Source organism: Callionymus lyra, chromosome 17, assembly GCF_982586985.1.
Source record: "Callionymus lyra chromosome 17, fCalLyr1.hap1.1, whole genome shotgun sequence".
NCBI classification, from domain to species: domain Eukaryota; kingdom Metazoa; phylum Chordata; class Actinopteri; order Syngnathiformes; family Callionymidae; genus Callionymus; species Callionymus lyra.
In genome coordinates, this window is record NC_141834.1 from 18,584,155 (window position 1) to 18,606,793 (window position 22,639).

A 22,639-nucleotide genomic window follows, 5' to 3' on the forward strand; every position below is an offset into this window, starting at 1 on the left:
ACGCTATTAACAAAATAAAATAGAATAAAAAATAAAATAAAATAGAAATAAAAAACGGAAAAAAAATAAAATAAAAAGCACACAAGAAGAAAAACACGCTACGGATTAGCATCAGGATATTTAAAGTAGAGAGTTAAATATCCTGACACCAGTTGGGATGAAGGACCTTCTATAACGCTCCGTCCTACACTGGGGGTGCCTGAGCCTGCCACTGAAGGAGCTGGCCAGCTCCTCCACGGTCAGGTGCAGTGGGTGGAGAGCGTTGTCCCTGATGGAGGAGAGTCTGGAGAGTGTCCTCCTCTCTCCCACCTCCTCCACCGAGTCCAGCGAGCGGCCCAGGACAGAGCCGGCCCTCGTGACCAGCCTGTTCAGTCTCTTCCTGTCCCGGTCCGTGCTGCCTGCTCCCCAGCAGACCACAGCGTAGTGGATAGCAGAGGCTACCACGGAGTCATAAAAGGTCCTTAAAAGTGGTCTGCACACTCCGAAGGACCTCAGTCTCCCCAGGAGGTGGAGGCGACTTCGGCCCTTCTTGTACACGGCGTTGATGTGTGTGGACCAGTTCAGTTTATTGTTGAGGTGAACACCCAGGTATTTGAAGCTGTCCACCAGCTCAATGTCCGAACCCTGGATGCTCACCGGTTGATATGGTGGGGACTTTTTCCTGAAGTCAATCACCATCTCCCTTGTCTTACCGGTGTTTAAGCAAAGGTAGTTGCTCTCACACCAGTCAACAAAGTCCTTGATGACTGACCTATACTCCAGCTCGCCCCCCCCAGACACGCAGCCCACAATGGCCGAGTCGTCAGAAAACTTCTGGAGGTGAAGTCGCGCCTGATTGGTCGAAGTGAACATTTCAGAAGCGCTTGATTTATACAATAAATAATAATAGAGCTGCACGATATTGGAAATAAGTGCGATATTTGATATTGGTGTCTTGGATTGCGATATCGATATTAATGCGCCATTTTTTTCTCTCACCTAAAAAAAAAATTAAGGGAAGGTCCTGGGGTTTAGAGAAGGAAAATGCTGCGATATTCCCCTTTCGTTTATTTCCGTGCTTCGGTGATCGTAGAAAAATATCACTTATAACGATCAGTTTCGCGGGACTTGCATCGGTTTCCCGCGAAACCAAGCGACATCAGAGAGGAGCCGCCGGCGCGTCGCGATATCACCAAATCCATAATAAATCCACCTCCTTGTACACGCACACATAACACTTTATAAATGACCTGATGCTAACAACTTAGCTCGTTAGCATACGGCGAAGACAAACAGGTTTACGTTTGTTTGGAAGTTCGCGATCTTATAAGAAAACAACTGAGACGAGATGAAAAGTACGAACAATATGTTTCTTTAACGAAGGAGGTTGAAAGAGACGAGTGACTGGATCACTAGTGTTTGACTAGATCATAAGTTAGTATTACTTCCGTGTATATACTGAGTCGACGCGTCGCCATAGCAACCAAGCCTAGAAAGCTGCGCCGCACAGTTCACAGACAGACGGAGACGTAAACGACAACGAGACATAGAAGTACAAACTGATAACTTTACAGAACGTGACACTGATTGATCGAAGTGCGCATTTAAGAAATGCTTGATTTATACAATAAAACAATTATAAATTATCACATGTTTTCGATGCATAGCGCATGTGCCGATATCACGATATTGATATTTTTCCGATACATCGTGCAGCCCTTGTTACAACATAAAAAATGTTATAGTCAACCACTGGATATTCTGACGGCACTGATACACTTCAATATTCTCCTCAACGGACAGTAATTTCCTGTGTCAATATTAAATAATAAAAAAAGAAAAAAAACACAAAGTCAAGTCGTATATCTTCAAAAATGTAAATCTGTCATGGAGCGACGTCTGCGTCCTTCAGCGTGTCATCGTCTCTGCTCGTCGGGCAGGAAATCAGGTGGTGCTGTCAGTGCGGAGATGAAGAATGATGATCCATGTATTGACATGGTGTCTGTTTGCAGACGGAGACGGAGAAGGAGAGCTGGCGACCGGTGCTGGTTCTGGTGACCGAGAAGGACCTGCTGCTGTACGACAGCCTGCCTCGAGGGAAGGAGGCGTGGCAGAGCCCGGCGCACATATATCCTCTTCTAGCAACACGGTATGTTTGAACCCACACGCGTGTGCAGGAACATGAACCAGAGCTTTCTTAGACTGAGGTTTAGGACGTGGATGGTTTAGAACTCGTGTTATCTCAGGGGTTTGTGGTATCCCTTGTGTGGTCTCTGGGTCAAGGTGACCCGAAGGTTCCGAATACAAATGTGTTTGTGGTATCTCTTGTGTTGTCTATGGGTCAAAGTGACCCGAAGGTCCGAAAACAAATGTGTTTTTGGTATGTCTCGTGTGGTCTCTGGGTCAAGGTGACCCGAGGGTCCAAAAACAAATGGGTTTGTGGTATCCCTTGTTTGGTCTCTAGGTCAAGGTGACCCGAAGGTCCGAAAACTAATGGGTTTTTGGTATCCCTTGTACACGTTTGTTTCCAGGCTTTCGGGTCACAGTGACCCCGGGATAACACAACGGTTAAAACTTGTCATGCTGGTGATATTGAAGGTGGGGTAGATGTTCCTTAGAACGTTGAGGTCCAGTTGCATATTTATTGAAGTATATCATCAGAATATTTAATGATTAAACTTAAAGTTGGAAAATACCTAAATTGAATAAATTGTATTTTGAAAGGTTCAATTTGTCTTTATTTAAAATATTGAAATACTATATTTATACATTGAAAGGTGGAATTGTTTTTATTGAAAAAACCTAATTCAATACTTTGTACATGAAAGGTTAAATTAGTTTGTGGGTTCAATAATGGGTAAAAAACAACCAATATTTTTTAAAGTGAATGATTTTTTTTGGCAAATAGAGTTTGATATTATGATTTAAATATTTCAAAATAATTTTTTATATTGAATTGAAAAAAATATTGAATTTTAGAAAAAATATATTTGAATAATTGGAAAATCAAAATAAAACAAGTAAAGAAAGTATGTGTTTTTTTTATTTTTAGAATATTAAATCAAATTATTAAAACCTTTAAATATAGAAATCATGTAAATAATGTGTTGCGGAAAAATAATGCTTTTAAAACTAAAAAACATTACAACAAAAACATTTAAAATGTTAAACTATTCAATATTCTGATGCCACTGATACACTTTCCATACACAGTTCAACCGTGACACAAATGTCATTTTCCACGTAGATTGGTTCAGTCCGGGCCGGACCGGGGGTCGCCTCACTCGGGCACCGAGCTCTTCTTCGCCACCAGGACGGGCACGCGGCTCGGCATCGAGACCCACCTGTTCCGGGCCGAGACCTCCAAGGACCTGTCCATGTGGACCCGACAGATCGTCAACGGCTGCAACACGTCTGCGGAGATGATCAAGGAGGTCACCACCAGTGAGTCCTGCACCTCTCTTTGTGTTAGAAATCATTGTGTTTATCAGAACGTTTTCACGAGCTGCGGGGCGTCATCATCTTATCTAGTGTGAGGAGGACGATCACAGCTGTACGATCTGGGCTAAACAATGGCTGAATATGGAGATATATATCTTCAATACATCTGTGTCAGCGCGTGTGCGAGCACCATGTTTGGCATTGTGTATCTGCAGCTCAGGGAATTCCATCGCTTCACTCCCCCCTCTCACCCTCGTTCTCTCTCCCCCTCTGTTCCAAATGTCCTGGGAACAGTTCGTCTCCCCCGGGCCTCTCCTCTGAAAAAAACACACAACGCCCGAGTTCAGCTTCAAAACCATCTGAGAGCCGAAACACATCCTTCTGGAATCTGGGTCTGACCCCAAAGTTCTCGGTCGCTCATTACCGTAAATATCCTACGAGCTGTTAAATCGTGATAAAACCTCAGAGATGAGACGTATATGAGCGACATAAGAATATTCACTGATTGAATTTAACATTTACACATGTTAACGCTTGTTCGTCTCTGGGTCACGGTGACCCGAAGGCCCCGGAAACAAATGTGTTGGTGGTATCACTTGTGTTGTATCCCTGGCTTCCATAAATACATAGGCAATGGTGGACAAGAGACAACACAAGGGATACAACAAACACATTTGTGCATAGGCCTCTGGGTCACCTTGGGATTTATTGAAATGTTGTTTTTAAAGCATTGAACTCTCATTGAACACTTTTTTATTGAATTTTTTTTTTTTTAATTCAATAAGTATATTGAGATATTTTTTTTTTTTTTTTTTAATTAAATAATTAATTGTGTTTAGAATTTCTTTTTATAGATATTATATCATTTCATTCAATGATTCTATATTATTAGGTTTGATTTGTTTTAAATGGATAATTAAATAAAATTATTGTATTTTTAAATGTTTTTTCATTATAAGGTTATATTTGTTTTAATTAAATAATTGTTTTTTTTTATTATATTTTATATTGAATAATTTAATTCAATAATTCTACATCATAATGATTAATTTGTTTTTATTGAATAATTAAATCTAATCATTTGTATCTTAAAAGGCTTAATCTTTTGGGTTTCTGTTAATGATAATATTTTTTTCAATACCTTCAAAATAAACAACATTTTTTCACACATAAAGTTTGATCAAAAATATGTCAATAATAAATAAATTCAACATTATTTAATTCAGAGTCTTTAGACTCTGGTATAATAATGTCACCACAAACTCTATGTGTAAAAAGAATCCTTTAAAAAGAAATTGAATTAAAAAATAATAATAATTCAACTTTTCAATGTACAAAGTAATGACTTCAATTGTTCAATTGGAGCGTTTCATAGAAATCATTGAATAAAAAAAATGAAATGCTTGAAAAAACATTTTCATTACTTGAAATGGTTAATTTGAATCCAGAATTAAACAATAAACTTCCAAACATCATCTACATCCTGTGGAAGAAGTCGCTCACATTTTTCAAAAACACAACGTCTGATGCCGACGGTGAATAAAAAGCTGCATGTTTGTCCTCGACTGCTGTAATCTGCTCGTCGGGACACGAGGAGGAGAATTATAAACAATTTCAGCCTCATTTCACCTGCTGTAGTCGCTGAGCGATGGTGATCAGAGCGCTCGTTCGTGGCTGCCGTCGCTCTCCTGAGCGAGAGGACCAGAGCAGGGTAATAACCCGGGCCAGATAAGAGGCGCTGGAGAGGGACTGGAGTAATCAGAAATAGAACTGGCAACACCCCTTGATTATAAAAGCTCAGGGAACAGCGTCGCTCTCAGGCTCAGATGATTCTGGATGATGTTCGTAATCACACCAGGAGACCAGGCGTGTTGGTATCCTGGACATTATAGTAATGAAGTGAAACCACAAACACTTTACACTGAAGGTTTGGAACCTAAATGTCAGTGAGAGCTCCTGGACCATCTCTGGACAGTGAAGCAAAGCTGTAAGATTCTGATCACCTGAGTGTGCTCCGCCTCTCGCCCTGGGTAGCTGGGGAAAGTTCAGAAAATATAGCTGAACTTAAAAAAAGGGACTATAAGGGACTTTATTTGTTATTTTATTCTTTACACTTTTTGTCATTTTATATATTAAAGCCCCAATACGTAAAATAGAAAATATACTTATTGCTCTGTCCGTCTGTCCGTCTGTCCGTCTGTCCGTCTGTCCGTCTGTCCGTCTGTCCGTCTGTCCGTCTGTTTGTCCGTCTGTCTGTCTGTCCGTCTGTCTGTCCGTCCGTCTGTCTGTCTCTATCTATCTATCCATCCATCCATCATCTCTCTATCCGTCCATCTTTCTCTCTCTCTCTCTCTCTATCCACCCATCCATCTCTCTATCCGTCCATCTCTCTCTCTCTCTCTCTCTCTCTCTCTATCCATCCATCCATCTCTCTATCTATCAATCCATCTCTCTATCTATCTATCTGTCCGTCTGTCCCTCTCTCTCTCTCTATCCCTCTCTCTTTCTGTCCATCCATCCATCCATCCATCCATCCATCCATCCATCCATCCATCCATCCATCCATCCATCCATCCATCCATCCATCCATCCATCCATCCATCCATCCATCCATCCATCCATCCATCCATCCATCCATCCACCCATCCATCCATCCATCCATCCATCCATCCATCCATCCATCCATCCATCCATCCATCCATCCATCCATCCATCCATCCATCCATCCATCCATCCACCTCTCTCTCTCTCTCTCTATCCATCCATCCATCTCTATCTCTCTCTATCTGTTAGTCTGTCCCTCTCTCTCTCTATCTCTCTCTCTATCCATCCATCTCTCTCTCTCTCTCTCGCTCTATCCATCCGTCCATCCATCTCTCTATCATCCATCTCTCTCTCGCTCTCTCTATCCATCCATCTCTCTCTCTCTCTCTCTATCAAATATTGCTTTAATTTAAATGTATTCATTTATTTGACCATTTACAACTTTAAAAGAAGGCATTTTCTCATGTTTTATTGTAAACATCTTACTTTTCGCTAATATTGCATCATTTTATTAGCTGTGTTCACTTTATTTTAAACATCTTTATTCATATACATGTATGTATTCTTACATACTGTACTTTTACTGTACATACAGTATATAATATATAAGGCGCTCCGGATTATGAGGCGCACTGTCTTTTTGAGAAAATTAATGGCTTTTAAGTGCCCCTTATAGTGCGGAAAATACAGTATTTATCATCGTTTGTGCATTGATTTCTTTTGTAGATGTTTTTAATTGATTTTGTTAATTGTCTTCATTTATTTATTTCTACATTTTTCATTGAAACCATATCAGAGACACAGAAACTTCCTCCTTGTACTTGTTTAGACATTTTAATATTTACACTCCGTCGTCACACGCTGCTTGTTCGTCACACGGATGTAAACTTGAGGAACATGTGTCGTCGTCCGAGCTCCGACAAACCAGTGTTCATAAGAAAGACTTGCATGTAGTGATCGCTGCACCATCTTATCTCCATCGCTGTGAAATTCTAATCAGTCGCTGGTTCCTTCACAGGGACACTCCAAAAAAAACTGATTGAGTCTCGATCTCTCGTAGAGTTGTGAACAATCCTGAGTTACTTATTAGACAAGGTTAGACCTTTCACTTCACCTGAGCTTGATAGCGTAACCATGGTGATGGAGAAGGTTGCTTGTTTCTAGTTTTTTGATGAAAGACATACATACAGTATATCAGGTTGGCTTATTATGATGCCAATACAAGGTGTATCACGATCCGGGTGCAACGCTATGATATATAGTGATAGTGTAATAACAAGTATATATGTGTAGTATTGTTGAGTATTTGACTCTGGTGTTGTGATAGTGTAGTAACAAGTATATATGTGTAGTATTGTCCAGTACTTGACTCTAGTGTTGTGATACTGTAGTAACAAGTATATATGTGTAGTATTGTCCAGTACTTGACTCTGGTGTTGTGATAGTGTAGTAACAAGGATATATGTGTAGTATTGTTGAGTACTTGACTCTGGTGTTGTGATAGTGTAGTAACAAGGATATCTGTGTAGTATTGTCCAGTACTTGACTCTGGTGTTGTGATAGTGTAGTAACAAGTATATATGTGTAGTATTGTCAAGTAATTGACTCTTGTGTTGTGATACTGTAGTAACAAGTATATATGTGTAGTATTGTCCAGTACTTGACTCTGGTGTTGTGATACTGTAGTAACAAGTATATATGTGTAGTATTGTCCAGTACTTGACTCTGGTGTTGTGATACTGTAGTAACAAGTATATATGTGTAGTATTGTCCAGTACTTGACTCTGGTGTTGTAGTATTTACAGACCACATGACTCTTGACGAAATAGTAACTGCTTTCATTTGTTTTCAAACCAAAATATGTCCAAACATCAGTGCTGGAGTCACTGTATCCTCTCGTCCTCAGTCATCGGCGGGATTATGAGGGATTTCATTGTTCATTAAATTGAGGAGGCTTTTCATATACATACATATGTATGTATACTTACTGTATATATATATAGATATATACGTATATATAGATTAAGTTACCTACCTTTTCATATACAAACATATGTATGTATACATACTGTATATATATATATATATATATATATATATATATATGTAGATATATATATATATATATATATATATATATATGTATATATATATATATATATATATATATATATATATATATATATATATATATATATATATATATATATATACAGTATGTATACATACAACATATATATGTTTGTTCATATGACTCAAACTTAGTAAAAGTAAACGTGCTGTAAGCAACAAACTTTCTTAAGTACTGACAGTCGTTGAGAGTCTCCTGACGTCGTCAAAGGTGCAGTGATTGTCGTGGAGGTCGTGTCGGTGATAAGCAGGTAAACACACTAATGACTTCGCCTGCTCTTTTAAAAAAAAGCCATTTTGTCACAGCGATGGCAGCAAATTGACACGGTTAACCTTCTGTAACGCTTTCCATTTATCACCAGGGGGAGCACTTTAGGGAGCGCCGGGGATCTTACCTGCTGCTAATGAGGCGCAGGAAGGAGTTTTTAGTCCCGTTTAAAGCTTCGAGGGGTTACAGGTGTCGCAGTGGTGACAGCGTTGATGAGTCCCCGTCGGCTTATGTTTCTTCGCCTCCCATCAGTGTTTTTCTCTCTCTCCCGTCTCTCTCCATCACTGCTCCCTCCATCACCGTCAGCCTGGAACTGTGGCTGCATCTGGAGAAGCTTCTTTACCTCCTTTAACTTCTGTCTTCGTACAACTTTATCTCAACATATTAATCAATCAAGTACTTGAAATAAATAAATGTCTTTATATTATTATATTTCAAGTCTATCCATCTCTCCATCTCTCTCTCTTTCTCTCTCTCTCTCTTTCTTTCTGTCTGTCTCTCTCTCTCTCTCTCTCACTCTTTCTGTCTCTCTCTCTCTTTTTCTCTCTATCTATGTCTCTCTCTCTCTATGTCTCTCTTTTTGTCTCTCTCTCTCTCTCTCTTTCTGTCTGTCTCTCTTTTTCTGTCTGTCTGTCTCTCTTTTTCTCTCTATCTATGTCTCTCTTTCTCTCTATCTATGTCTCTCTCTCTCTATGTCTCGCTCTCTTTCTGTCTCTCTCTCTCTCTTTCTTTCTGTCTGTCTCTCTCTCTCTTTCTGTCTCTCACTCTTTCTGTCTCTCTCTCTATCTATGTCTCTCTTTCTTTCTATCTATCTATGTATCTCTCTCTATGTCTCTCTTTCTCTCTCTCTCTCTCTCTTTCTGTCTGTCTGTCTCTCTTTATGGCTCTCTCTCTCTTTTTCTCTCTATCTATGTCTCTCTTTCTCTCTATCTATGTCTCTCTCTCTCTATGTCTCTCTTTCTCTCTATGTCTCTCTCTCTCTTTCTGTCTCTCTCTTTCTTTCTCTCTCTCTCTCTTTATGTCTCTCTCTCTCTATCTATGTCTCCCTCTCTCTTTCTTTCTCTCTCTCTCTTTATGTCTCTCTCTCTCTATCTATGTCTCTCTCTCTCTCTCTATGTCTCTCTCTCTCTCTTTCTGTCTGTCCGTCCGTCCGACTGTATAATTAAATACATACATTATAAATACCTACCTTAGTCTTATTGTAGTTATTTAATAGAAATAATATATTTATAACGAAGAATGTTCACCATTTAAAAATGTTACAATAAAAATCATAAGAACGTATATTACATAAACTATATGTAGTTACATAAATATTTTCATGTATTTAATTGATTATATTATTAAGTTGTATTTATTGATTTCAGCAGTCAAGAATACATTTTATTTTATGTTAGATTTCACGTTATTCTGTTTGATTAAAAAAGTTAAATTTAAACGAAAGATATGTTGTTTTTTTATGGGTATTTTTGCATTTTTTAACTTTTTACTACTTAAGTATTTATAGTTAAAAGAGAATTATATTTAAAAGTACATTTTGACATCATGCCAATGTTAAAATTAAATTAAATTCCACACAAATAACTGTAACATAAGTCACCACTTAAGGAAAGTTAATTTGTAAATATAAAACTATTATTTTAAAAACACTACTTTAAAGTCACCCAACAAAGATACAAGTATTTTTTACAAAACTAGAAGTACATCATCTGCAGAAGAACACATTTGAATAGAAGTAAATTAATCAATCAAGTCACGACATACATTTTTTTTCTTGTCACAAAGTCAAACAAGGTGAATCAATTAATCCAAATTAAACCGGTTAATGGACTTTAGAGTTTAATGTGCAGCGACACCCAGTGGTGAGTGTTAGAATTGCTGTCAAAGTGACATTGACTGCTGTTTTCTTGTTTGAATAAATAATAAATGTGTGGTTTTCCTGCTCCCAGAAATCACCTGTTGCTGCAGACATTCAACTTTCTCTGCGACTTGGATTCGAACCATGATATTGCATTTTAATAACAAGTTATTACCGGAAACAAACTCTTAACCTCCCGTTCTTCCTCCAATGAAGTGCAGTTATTACAGTACGATGACGTTAAGTGACAGCTGGTTGTTTGTTCCACATTAGTGCCACTTGAAATAATGGCGGTCGTGTCTCTCCAGTTTAAGTCGATAAATAAGTCGAGCGGTCGAACGGCGTCGGGAGATTCTTCCTCCCGTGTATTCGTGGTTCGTTCCAAACTTCAACTAAAGCGACTCGGGCGAGAGTTACTCGGAGCCTCGGATGATTGACGCGTGAGATGGTTTGATGTGATGAAGCTGTCAGAAGTGACGAGCAGCATTATCTATAAATGTATGTACTTGTCTTTCAGGTTCATCCTGATTGACATTTGTCTTTATTTTCAAAGAAAGATGATGTGCATAAATGCTAAAGTTTAAGGCTCATCTCAGAGAAGTTTGGATAATGTGTTGCTACGTGTGTTAGCAGTTAGCACTTGGTATTTCTATTTTTTCTCATGCAAGTCAGTGAACATGAGAGTAGAAATATACTCAGGGGTGTTTTATAATACACTTTAATGTGAAAAGTGCATTTAGAAAACAAAGTTTTAGTATAGAAATGCCTAACATAGAGTTTCTCTTTAGCATTTAAAAGTTAATGCTAATCCATTAGAATATTAGCTGACATTCTTTATAAAATATATATATGTTTGGTTTTATACCATTCTATTTAAAAACTATTATACCATATTTGAATTTAGAAAAGGAATTTGTTAATTTTGTTTTAGTGTTGAAATTTAAAAATATCGTTTAGCATTTTATAGCTAATGCTAATCTATTAGCATATTAGCTGACATTCTTTTTAATATATATATATAAATATGTTTAGTCCTACTAAGGGGGCATTTTATACCATACTATTTAAAAATATTTATTTTGATTGGTTTTAGTAAGCAAGTAAGTAAGTAATATTTATTTATATAGCGCTTTTCCAGACCAGGGTCACAAAGCGCTTTAACAATCAAAACAATACTCAAAAAAGTATATACTTTAAAGGTCAAGATAATACTGAGAACAACACAGGAGTTCCAGAAAATCAAGGAAAAGCCTGAACAAATAGAAACGTCTTAAGATGTTTCTTAAAGGAGTCAGTAGATCCATCAAGCGCAAAGAGAGAGGAAAAGCTTAACATAGATTTTAGCTCTGTTTAGCATTTTTAAGCTAATGCTAAGCCGTGCATTACCATATTATCTGACATCTTTTTAAAATATTTATATAGATGCATATATAGATATATAGATATATGTGTTTAGAGATAGGTAGAACTTAATTTGTTAATTTTGTGTTAGTGTTGAAGCATTTTAAAGCTAATGCTAAGCTGTTTCATTTGTCTGAGTGTACATAAGAGATGAGATGAGGGATTTGTTTTACTATATTTTAATTTATATTATTGAAAACAAAACACCAATAATAACTAAAAATAGCGTTTTAAAGCTAACGCTAAACTGCCTGTTAGCTTATCAGCTGTCATGTTAAGGGTTTTTTATTTATTTAGTCTTACTGAATGAAAAACAGAGATCAGTATTTATCACAATGTAATTATATAAGTGCTTTACGCTCTGAAATGCTACTTAAAAAAAAAAAAAAAACATTTTAAAGATTGTGATTGTTGATGTACTTAGGTGCCAAAAAAGTCACACAAAAATGATAAACAAGATGTGTATTATTGTTGCTTAACTAATCTTTTTTAGTTAATGGTATAGTTAGGTTGGTTCAAGTCACAATAGTTTAAAGTTTACTTCAATTGTTTGTTTTAGTTCGAGCTCAGAAATACAACGAATACTCAATTACCCTCATTGTCCTTTAAGCCATACATTAAAATATAAAAACATAAACAAATCTTTTATTTTAAGTAGTTATTTAAATTCACGTGGAGTCGAGGAATTCTTATCTCCCGCTGCCTGTAAATGTGCCTTTAGCTCGACCACCTGCGGCGCCGAGAGACAATTATTTCAGGAACATATAGGATGATGCGACTGTAAGGAGACGTCGCCCACAGTATTTGTGTCTGTGAAGCATTTTAAAAGTTTTACCCGACAGTACACATCCATTACTGTGAGTTAAAACACTCCTGCATCGAGTTTACTTCAGTTTATTATGAAAACCTGCTGCGATCTTAAATAAATAGAACTCTTTATAGTCATTAACTTTCCTTTTGAATTTATGGTAATGCTTTTGTCTACTGCTGTGCAGCTTGTTTTTTATTTCACGTTTTTCTATTTTATTGATTATTGTCATGGAATTAATCAACTTAAACTGTTATTGTTTAAATTATTATTTATTATTATAAATGTATTTATTAAAATGTACATAAAAACCCTTTTTCATCAAATACAAATGACATTTTTCCCCATTTTCCCTTTAACACAAACATTCTTCCCTCCCTCAAAAAAAAGTAGCAAAAAAATGACACAAAAGAAGAAAAACACACTATAAGTGACCATAAGTGACTCCTTAACAATTAAATAAAGTTAAGGACAATAATAATATAATTTAAAACAATATTTAACCCAAATACAATCAGAACATAACAATGCACAACATACACAATATTCTCATTAACAATTAAGCATCACATTTATTTGATTATTTTACTTTTATTAAATAAGATTTAATATTTTTTTTGTATTAATTCTGTTGTGTTTTTAATAATTGAATTTTAAAATCAGTATATTCTTTAAATATATATTTTTTTATTCCATAGAGAGTTTGATATTGTAATTACAAAATAAATAAATAAAATTGAAATGCAATGTAGAAATGTTTAAGTTAAATATATTAAAACCAAATCTACCTTTTTATGCATAAACAATTGGATTTCATGATCATTTTCAACAAATTCAACCTTTCAATATAAAAAATGTTCAATTTAATTGATTAAAAAATTGCTTAAAAAAAGAAAAAACATTGAAGTTTCAATATTGTAAACGTTAAATTCAATATTCTGATGTACTTCCATAATGATGTTCAAACTCGAAGCTGTTTCGAGTCCAAATACTTTTTACTGAGCCATAAAAATGTTGAATTTAATTGATTAAAAAATTGCTTAAAAAAAGAAAAAACATTGAAGTTTCAATATTGTAAATGTTAAATTCAATATTCTGATGTACTTCCATAATGATGTTCAAACTCAAAGCTGTTTTGAGTCCAAATACTTTTTACTGAGCCATAAAAATGTTGCGCATAAAACCTCAGATGATGATGTTGTTAATCTTTTATTATCACAAATCCTTATTTTCAGGTCGTAAAAACTTTGAAATCCTGTTTTTCTCTTTAATATACTTCTCCATTTTTTTGCCATCACCGACTCAAACCGACTTTGTGTTTTTATTGTAAAGGTCTTGTTGAGATTCAAGGAGACGCTGAAGTTGAAAAACACCATCTGCCAGAGGTTTAATGTAATTGGACGTGTCCCGCAGGCTGCCTGTACCAGGGTCAGGAGTGCCGGCTGGTGATCCACTACGAACAAGGCTTCTCCGTGTTGACCGACCCGAGGCGCGAGGACGCCGAGGACGACAGCGTCGCCGTCACGCCCACCAAACCCAAAGTGCTCCTGTCTCACCCCTACGAGAAACTAAAGATGTCCTCGGACGACGGCATCCGGATGCTGTTCCTGGACTTCGGAGGGAAGGAGGGAGAGATTGTGAGTGTTTTCCTGCTTTTCAGTAGAAATATATGATGGTTTTCCTCATATTTTGAAACTTTCATTTGTTCATTTTAAATAGTTTTAGATTCAATTTCACATTATATACATGCAAAGATGAATAAATATCACTTAATAATACTTTTGTTGCAATAAAAAGGTACAAAATATTTTATTTCTTTTTTTTATAGGTTTTTTTTGGAAGTATATCAGTGGCATCGCAATATTGAACAGTGGAATTTAACATTTAAAATGTTGACATTTTGATTCTTATTATGATTATTATTATTTATTTCATTATTTTATTATAAAATTGTTGTTTATTTAAAGCATTTGATTTATTATGATAGTTGAATTTCCCTTTTTTTTCTACAATTGAATTAAAAAAATATATATAATAATAGTATTTCATATCAAACTAAATGATTTATGTTGGCGCTATCACACCAAAATGTTTATATTGAATTTAAAAGTTTACAAACCTTAGATTAAAACAAGATTAAAAACCTGTAATTTAGAAAATATATAATAAGAAATAATTTCAAACCTTGTTTAAACATCAATTTGAAAAAAAAATGTTCTGATTTTATTTATTTCAATTATTTAAAAAAATTAATTAACCATTCAATACATACATTATTTAATTATATTATTAAAAAGTAATAAATAAATGCTTAAGAACACGATAACATTTCAATGAAAATACATTTTTAACTATTATATTGTATTATCATGGGATCTTTTTATATATATTTGAATCAAAAAGAGAGTAATAATAATAATAATAATATTTTATATCAAACTATGTGTAAATAAAATATAAATGTTAGCTCTATCGTACCAACATGTTTATATTGAATGAAAAAGTATACGATTTAAAAAAAAAAAAATTCAGATCTTTTTATTTAAATTATTAATAGATTTTTCAAAAAAGTAATTATTCACGTGATTTCAATAAACATAAAATGTTCATGTTTTTTCAATTTAAAAGTTTACGAATTATAAAAAAAAGCCTTTTTGAATGATTGGTTCAAACTCTTCAAACATCTATTTAAAAAATATTCAGATTTTTTTTTTTTTTTTAAATCAAACTTCCAATAAAATGATTATTTAATTCAATTATTCAAAAAGTAATGATTCAATGCTTAAAAACACAACAACATTTCATTAAAAAGAACATTTTAAATACAACAATATGGAATTTGAAACTTAAAACATTGACTAAAACAAATGGAAGCGTCTCACAATCTTCAGTTACAAAGGGACCATATTCTTTATGTAGTAATAAAAAGTTTATTCCATTCCTCGATGTAAAAAACAATGAAAAACTTGAAGTACTGTAGCAGCTAATGAGTCGACCTCCAGCTCTGCAGTTGAATCCATCAGCAGGAGAGTATAATTGGTCCTCAGGGCTGCACTCACTTTAAGAAAGAATCACACACAGTTTTCTTGTTTTGCTTAAATGTACAGTCGGTTGCTGGATATGTTGTGTTTGACCTCAGAAATAACTAGGATTCTCAAGGTCGTCATTAACTTGACCTCAGGTCACAAAAAAACATCTCAAAAGATGGTCAAAGTGCGGAGGAAACATCTCAGGGAGATGCATAAAAAAACAATAGAAGATAAAGATCTCAGAGGAAAGTCAGTATCAGAGTCAGAAATATATTTGTTTGACTCTGGACTCCTGAATAATAAGTTTAATTTCAAAACGAATCATCCAGAAATATTTATTTACAGCTGAAAAAAACTGTGTTTAGTTTAACTCTTAAAGGATTTAATTTAATTTGTATTCGTCTGTATTGTGAGTATTACTCGTCCCACAAAAGAAAGAAAGAATCATGTCCATCATTCTTAATTTATCTTTATTTAATTAAAATGGAGTAATATACAATAAAATAAACTATTTTAACTTATTCTTATATTATCATGGTATAATTACCATAGGTGTGTATTCTCAAGAATCTGGCGATATGATACACAACGATACGATATACTGTGATACTATAGTAACATGTAGGATATATGTGTAGTATTGTCCAGTACTTGACTCTGGTGTTGTGATAGTGTAGTAACAAGGATATATGTGTAGTATTGTCCAGTACTTGACTCTGGTGTTGTGATAGTGTAGTAACAAGGATATATGTGTAGTATTGTCCAGTACTTGACTCTGGTGTTGTGATAGTGTAGTAACAAGGATATATGTGTAGTATTGTCCAGTACTTGACTCTGGTGTTGTAGTATTTACAGACCACATGACTCTTGACGAAGTCGTAACTGCCTTCATTTTCAAACCAAAATATTTCCAAACATCAGCTTTAAAAGCTGCTGCAGTCACTGTATCCTCTCGTCCTCAGTCATCGCCAGGATCAATTTTAATTTGTTATTGTATCAATACTATGATTTTTACTGGCAAGAATCTAGTGATACTATACATATCATAATACAGGGGCAACAATACAATATATATAGTGATACTGCAATAACAAGGATATATGTGTAGTATTGTCCAGTACTTGACTCTGGTGTTGTAGTATTTACAGACCACATGACTCTTGACGAAGTCGTAACTGCTTTCATTGGTTTTCAAACCAAAATATGTCTAAACATCAGCTTTAAAAGCTGCTGGAGTCACTGTATCCTCTCGTCCCCAGTCATCGCCAGAATGTCGCGGGATTTCATTGTTACTTTAAAAGTGTAATTGCAAAACAAAATTGAAAAAACGCTTGTTAATTATAAATGACTTTATTTTAGAAACTTCAAAAATATTCTGTAAACCTTAAAATCCATACAGTAAAGTGAAAAATAAATCTTTTTATGGATATTTTCTTACATCCATAATGATTACCACTTATATTTCCCATGTTTTTTTGCCTCGTTACCTCACAGTTGAATAGTTTTCCTTCATATTGAAGCCGTCAGTCTGAAGATCATGTCCGGTCTCAGTTCAGCTGCAGAAACACTTGTGTTCTGAGCTCCATATATAGATGGAACAATAGCAACATATGAATTGAAGCCGGTTCTGATCCGACAGGTTCGGTCCAAGTGTGAGAGCAGAGAAAATTACACTTCCTGCTCCTTCAGACTCCTGCGTCGCTTCTGGTTCCAGGTGTCGTTTGTTATCAGAGGCACTCGGTGGAAAGAAAGCAACGGATCAGAAATAAGCCATGAAACACCAGGGTTTATCGACGAGTTAAGCAACGACGATTGAAAAATCCTTCCGAGCTCCAGAGATGATTTGGGATTTTTTTGTTTTTTGATTCTGTGTTTGGACGCAGACGCGACTCCCAGAGGAAGCTGCGGACGTCGCCGGCGGCTCATTAGCAGAAACATTTAAGAGTGACTGGTCGCTCGCTTATTGGCAGCAAGACGAAGAGTCTATATTTAACTCGGAGCTTTGTTTGGGCTTTAATAGAGATTCTTGTTTACGACAAACAATCGGACGTTTGTCGAGCGGTTACACACGTCTGCTGAAGTGAAGTGTTGGCGTGTGTAGAACATAAGTAGATTATTTACTGGTAATTGATGTTTTTATGAGCATTACACACAAATCACAGAAGTACTCATAGACGGAGATGTATTTCCCCTGAAGCACCAGATACACTGAAAAAAACTAAAGTTCCAGGAGAAGAGAAATGTGAAGTTTTTTATGTTAGTATTTCAGTGTCATCGGAATATTTAATACTTTCATTTACAGGTTACGTTTAAATTGTTCAAACTTTTGTTGAAATGTTTTGTCAAGCATTTAATTAATTTTTAAATTCAATAAAATCAATGTATTCAATGGATTAACTTCAAGTATTTCTAAATAATCAAAGTTACATTTGTTTTCATTGAATTATTGAATTTATTTATTTGTATGTTGAATAGTAATTAGAAGTTTCAGGGAAAAAAAGATCCATAGAACGTCAATTAGACGAGTCTGGCTTTGAAAAGTCCGACCGAACGCTAGCGTCTCTCGGGACCAACATGTCTTCCAATCAATCCCACTTTTAATTGTTGAAAATGGATCAAACGTTCCACATGATTAACCAACAGCTACTAGCGGCTTTTGCTAGCCTTTGCTCAAACCTTTAGCCCGCGACATACATACAAACGTAGAAATGCTAAGTTAGCTTAGCAAAGCAACGATACATCTAAACATTAATACCTTATCAATGCTACGATATCTTGCCAGTACTTAAGACAAGGTTACTAACGCTGGGCTAGCTTGGTTATCACTAGCTACGCTGGGTAAGTAATGCTAAAGTAGCTTAGCAATTTTGGGATCTCTTAGTACCTCCAAAATGTACTAGTAACCCTGTAATATCATGAAAACATTCAATAGCCTAGTAAAAGCAAGGTATCGTATTGATGCAAAGATGGTGATCAGCAATGCTAGGCTAACTATTCTTAAGTAGCCTAGCATTGCTAAGCTAATGCTGTTGGTTTTGTGATGCTAAAGCAGACGAGTGACAAAGGTTGCATTGTAAAGCCAATTTTTTTTAATAAAACATAATAATTTATACATAGAGTTTGTTATTCTAATTCAAATCACTCAAAAATACCTTTTCTATATTAAATCATTTTTAATCCGTAGCCTTTTAAATTCAATATAAAATCACCAGACAAGACGATTCTATGTCGTCACATGATCATCTGCGTGTCGCGTGATTGGCTGAGAGTTCAATCAAGTGTCTCGGTGCTCTGTTGGTTTGGTCTGGTGAGACGATAATACAAACATTTTTATATTGAATTAAAAGACAACAAATTAAAAAATATTATTTTTATTACTATATATTTATTTTATATACAGATTTTCTTTCTTTAATAATTCAAAGAAACACAGACTCAACTTTTCACTATAGAAAAAATGTAATGATTTTAAAAAACAACAACTTTTCAAAAATAGAACATTTTAACATTTGAAATGTTAAATCTTTATTCAATATTCTTGAAATACTTCCATAGGTTTTAACCAGTTATAAAGAAACCATGTTATATATATATATATATATTAATAAAATACATTTAAGTGCGTAGTAGACCCTGAAAACATTCAAAATATTCCGATGTCTCTGAAATTCTTCGGACACGAATCTTTCTGCAACATCAGGTCTTAACGTCCTCGATTCAAACATCTTGCATCAAACTTTATTTAAAGTGTAAAACAAACTCTCTCACCGCGACCCTGTGTCTCCAGCAGCTGGACCTCCACTCCTGCCCGAAGCCCATCGTCTTCATCCTCCACACGTTCCTGTCGGCGAAGATCTCGCGTCTGGGTCTGGTGGCCTGACGGCTCCGCAGGGACTCGTCCTCCTCCTCGGACACCAGTGAATGTAGCGGCTTTTCCTGGAGGTTCTTTCTTTTTTTAAATCATCCCGAATCCATAGAAGCGCAAGAAGAACCCAGAGGTATTTTTGACTGATCCGAGGCTATTTTAGGATATTTTTTACTACAATTAAAAAGCTAGAAAAATGTCAATTACAATCAGAAACTATATTAAAGTACAGATTCTCCCGGGAGAAATATTTAATTTATATTTTGTTAGTTTCATTCTTGATTTTGTTTTTTCTTCTTTCCACTGGACGATTACACTGAAAAAATGTTCACGGTTTATAGACGGAAAAACAATAATTATTACCACTATTTATAGACTCATTCGACTCGGACGTTTCTAGGACTCGGACTGAAAGCTGTTGGACGTGAAGGGATTCGCTCTGAAAATGGGACGTTGCGATGGAAACAGGAAGTTGTTTTGTTGTTTTTTTTGAATAGGTCTTTCATAAAGTCCTTCAGTCAGAATTCTCCAGACTTATTTGTGCTTTCATTCCACTTTGAAACGATGTGGAAACGGACGTCGGAAAAAACGACGAGCGAGCGCTAATTAGAAGTTTCAGGGAAAAAAAGATCCATAGAACGTCAATTAGACGAGTCTGGCTTTGAAAAGTCCGACCGAACGCTAGTGTCTCTCGGGACCAACATGTCTTCCAATCAATCCCACTTTTAATTGTTGAAACTGGATCAACTGTTCCATATGATTAACCAACAGCTACCAGCGGCTTCTGCTAGCCTTTGCTCAAACCTTTAGCCCTCGACATGTATACAAACGTATAAATGCTAAGTTAGCTTAGCAAAGCAACGATACATCTACACATTAATACCTTATCAATGCTACGATATCTTACCAGTACTAAGGGCAAGGTTACTAACGCTGGGCTAGCTTGGCGATCCTTAGCTACGCTGGGTGAGTAATGCTAAAGTATGTTAGCAATTTTGGGAACTCTTAGTACCTCCAAAATATACTAGTAACCCTGAAATATCATGAAAAAATTCAATAGCCTAGTAAAAGCAAGGTAGCGTATTGATGCCAAGATGCTGATTAGTAATGCTAGTCTAAATCTTCTTAAGTAGCCTAGCATTGCTAAGCTAATGCTGTCGGTTTTGTGATGCTAAAACAGACGAGTGACTTAAAGGTTGCATTGATTTTTTAAAATTAAGATAACTTCAAGGTAGCTTTGTATTGCTAAGGTAACACCTGTGATGCTAAGATAGCTTAGCAACACTAAGCTAGCCCAGTTATGTTAAAGAACTGTTCACTGACTTCTCACTTCAATTTTGTAGCCGAACCCAATCAAGATAAAAAACACAAGAGGGTACAAACGTTTTCCTACAATTCGAACGATCTTTCTCGCTTACGAATCCCTCGAAGCGTGAAGTCGCTTCGGACTCAACACTTTGACACGTCGGCTACTTCAGCGCTCGCAAGAAAAACGTGCCGAACTCTCTGGAATATCAAACTGCCGTGATGGATTTGAAGTGTTTGACGGACAGGTGCGACAGCGATCAATATCCATCGATCGACGGAGGCTGAACTTTGCTGATCTTCGGCTCCAGTTGGCAAACATGCATCATTATTTATTCTGTCAAACATGTCACTTTAACTCTTTTTATTTAGCAAAATAAAAGCGTTTGTATCAAAACGTGGCACAGTCGGAAAAACTGCCGATTTATTTTTTTAAAGAAAGAAACGAATGATCTGCGTTTGCACTTGTGGCTCGTTCATCACTTTATGTTTTTATGAGAAGATAGCGAGTACGAAAATAGAATTAATTAAACACTATAATAATGATGTTCTGACAAAGTTTTTTTTTTTTTAATTATTTTCCTTTTGTTGCATTTAATTACACTAATGTCTGCAGTCGAAGGTTGTTTTTGATGCTGTTATTTCTTTATTCGCAGTAGCTGTTGTTGATTTAATTTGATCATTTTTTTATCTTATTGTTTTTAAATTATGTTTTCATAAAATGCTTAACCCAGCATATCAAGAATGAAACATAAAAACTCCGGTCATTTTTAATTGCTAATAAAACTAGTGCTGTCAATGCTAGTTCTGCTTACTGGATAAAATCGTTGACAGGAAGCTAACTAGCCTACGAGGGCTACAATGCTAATCAATGCTAACATCTGTATCAATTATAAAAAGAAAATATATTTTATCATTAATTTGGTTTACAATATGCATTACATACATTTGGGCACTTTTTCGGTCAAAAGTGCTAATAGCGCTAATATGACCAGTTAGCTTTCAAGCTAGAAATAGTTGCGTTGAAGGTTGTGGGCTTGAATGCAAAGAAGGTGTGAGCCTCATGGTGCTACATACAGTAAATATGTGCTATCTACTGCTACATGCTAACAAATGCTAATCCTAGCATTTAAAAAAAAAAATCTAAACACGAAACTAATACATGAGTTCAGATTTCTTAATGTTTTAAATGTTAGCAACATCATCTACATGCTAACACATGCTAATGCCAGCATTTAAAAACAAATCTAAACACCAAACTAATACATAAATGCAGATTTTTTAAATTTTTCAAACGATAGCAACATCATCTAAAGCTCTTACTTTTGAAAGTCGTTTCTTATTAAAAAAAAAGAGGAGTTCAAAAGAAGATAATTTTATTTGCTCTATGTAGCATCAAAAATAACCGTCGACGATCATTATTGTTTCACCTATTTTTTAATTCTGTTCTCCTTTCATTTTCTTTCCCTAAAGATTAATTGACATGTAATTACACAACATTGACGAACAGACCGCGGTTGATCATGAAAACTATGAAGGTACAAGAGTGTGTCATCTGTCAAAGTGTTAACATGTCTATATTTTCTACACTTGTGTGTTTGTACACAGTCAAAGGTGAGCACACTGGTCTTCCTCGTGCCTTCAGACGACTGACAATAAATCCTAGTTTCAATCACGTGTGTCGATTTCACCTTTTCTGTTGTCGTCGAGCGCACACACACACACACACACACACACACACACTTCACTGAAATAGCTTTGTTATCCCAGCACGCTTACGATGTTGTTACTGTTTATAAATGTGATTTATTTCGACGCACAAATCACTTTCGTCATCGTTATTTCATGTTTCTTTGTTTTTTTTACAATTAACATTGTGTTGAAATTAAACTACCGGCCGCTAGATGGCAGCAGTCAGTACATCCTCCGCAGCTAAAGGAACACTGACATCATGGCGATGACTGAGGGCGAGAGGATACAGTCGCTTCCAGCAGCTTTTATATACTTGTTA

At 35.6% G+C, this 22,639-nt stretch overlaps 1 protein-coding gene across 2 annotated transcripts in view; it reads left to right on the top strand.

Moving 5' to 3' along the window:
* The window catches only part of sntb1 (syntrophin, basic 1), a 45,806-nt gene extending 23,505 nt beyond the window's left edge, over positions 1 to 22,301 (top strand). Inside the window, exons 5-8 of one of the 2 annotated variants that reach the window (XM_087813187.1) lie at positions 1,992 to 2,128; positions 3,227 to 3,423; positions 13,843 to 14,066; positions 19,246 to 22,301. In XM_087813187.1, coding sequence (XP_087669313.1) covers positions 1,992 to 2,128; positions 3,227 to 3,423; positions 13,843 to 14,066; positions 19,246 to 19,338 — 651 coding nt within the window. In that variant the 3' untranslated portion in view covers positions 19,339 to 22,301. The remainder of the gene's footprint in view (positions 1 to 1,991; positions 2,129 to 3,226; positions 3,424 to 13,842; positions 14,067 to 19,245) is intronic. The other variant, XM_087813188.1, reaches the window with a different exon arrangement.
* The last annotated feature ends 338 nt before the right edge of the window (positions 22,302 to 22,639 follow it).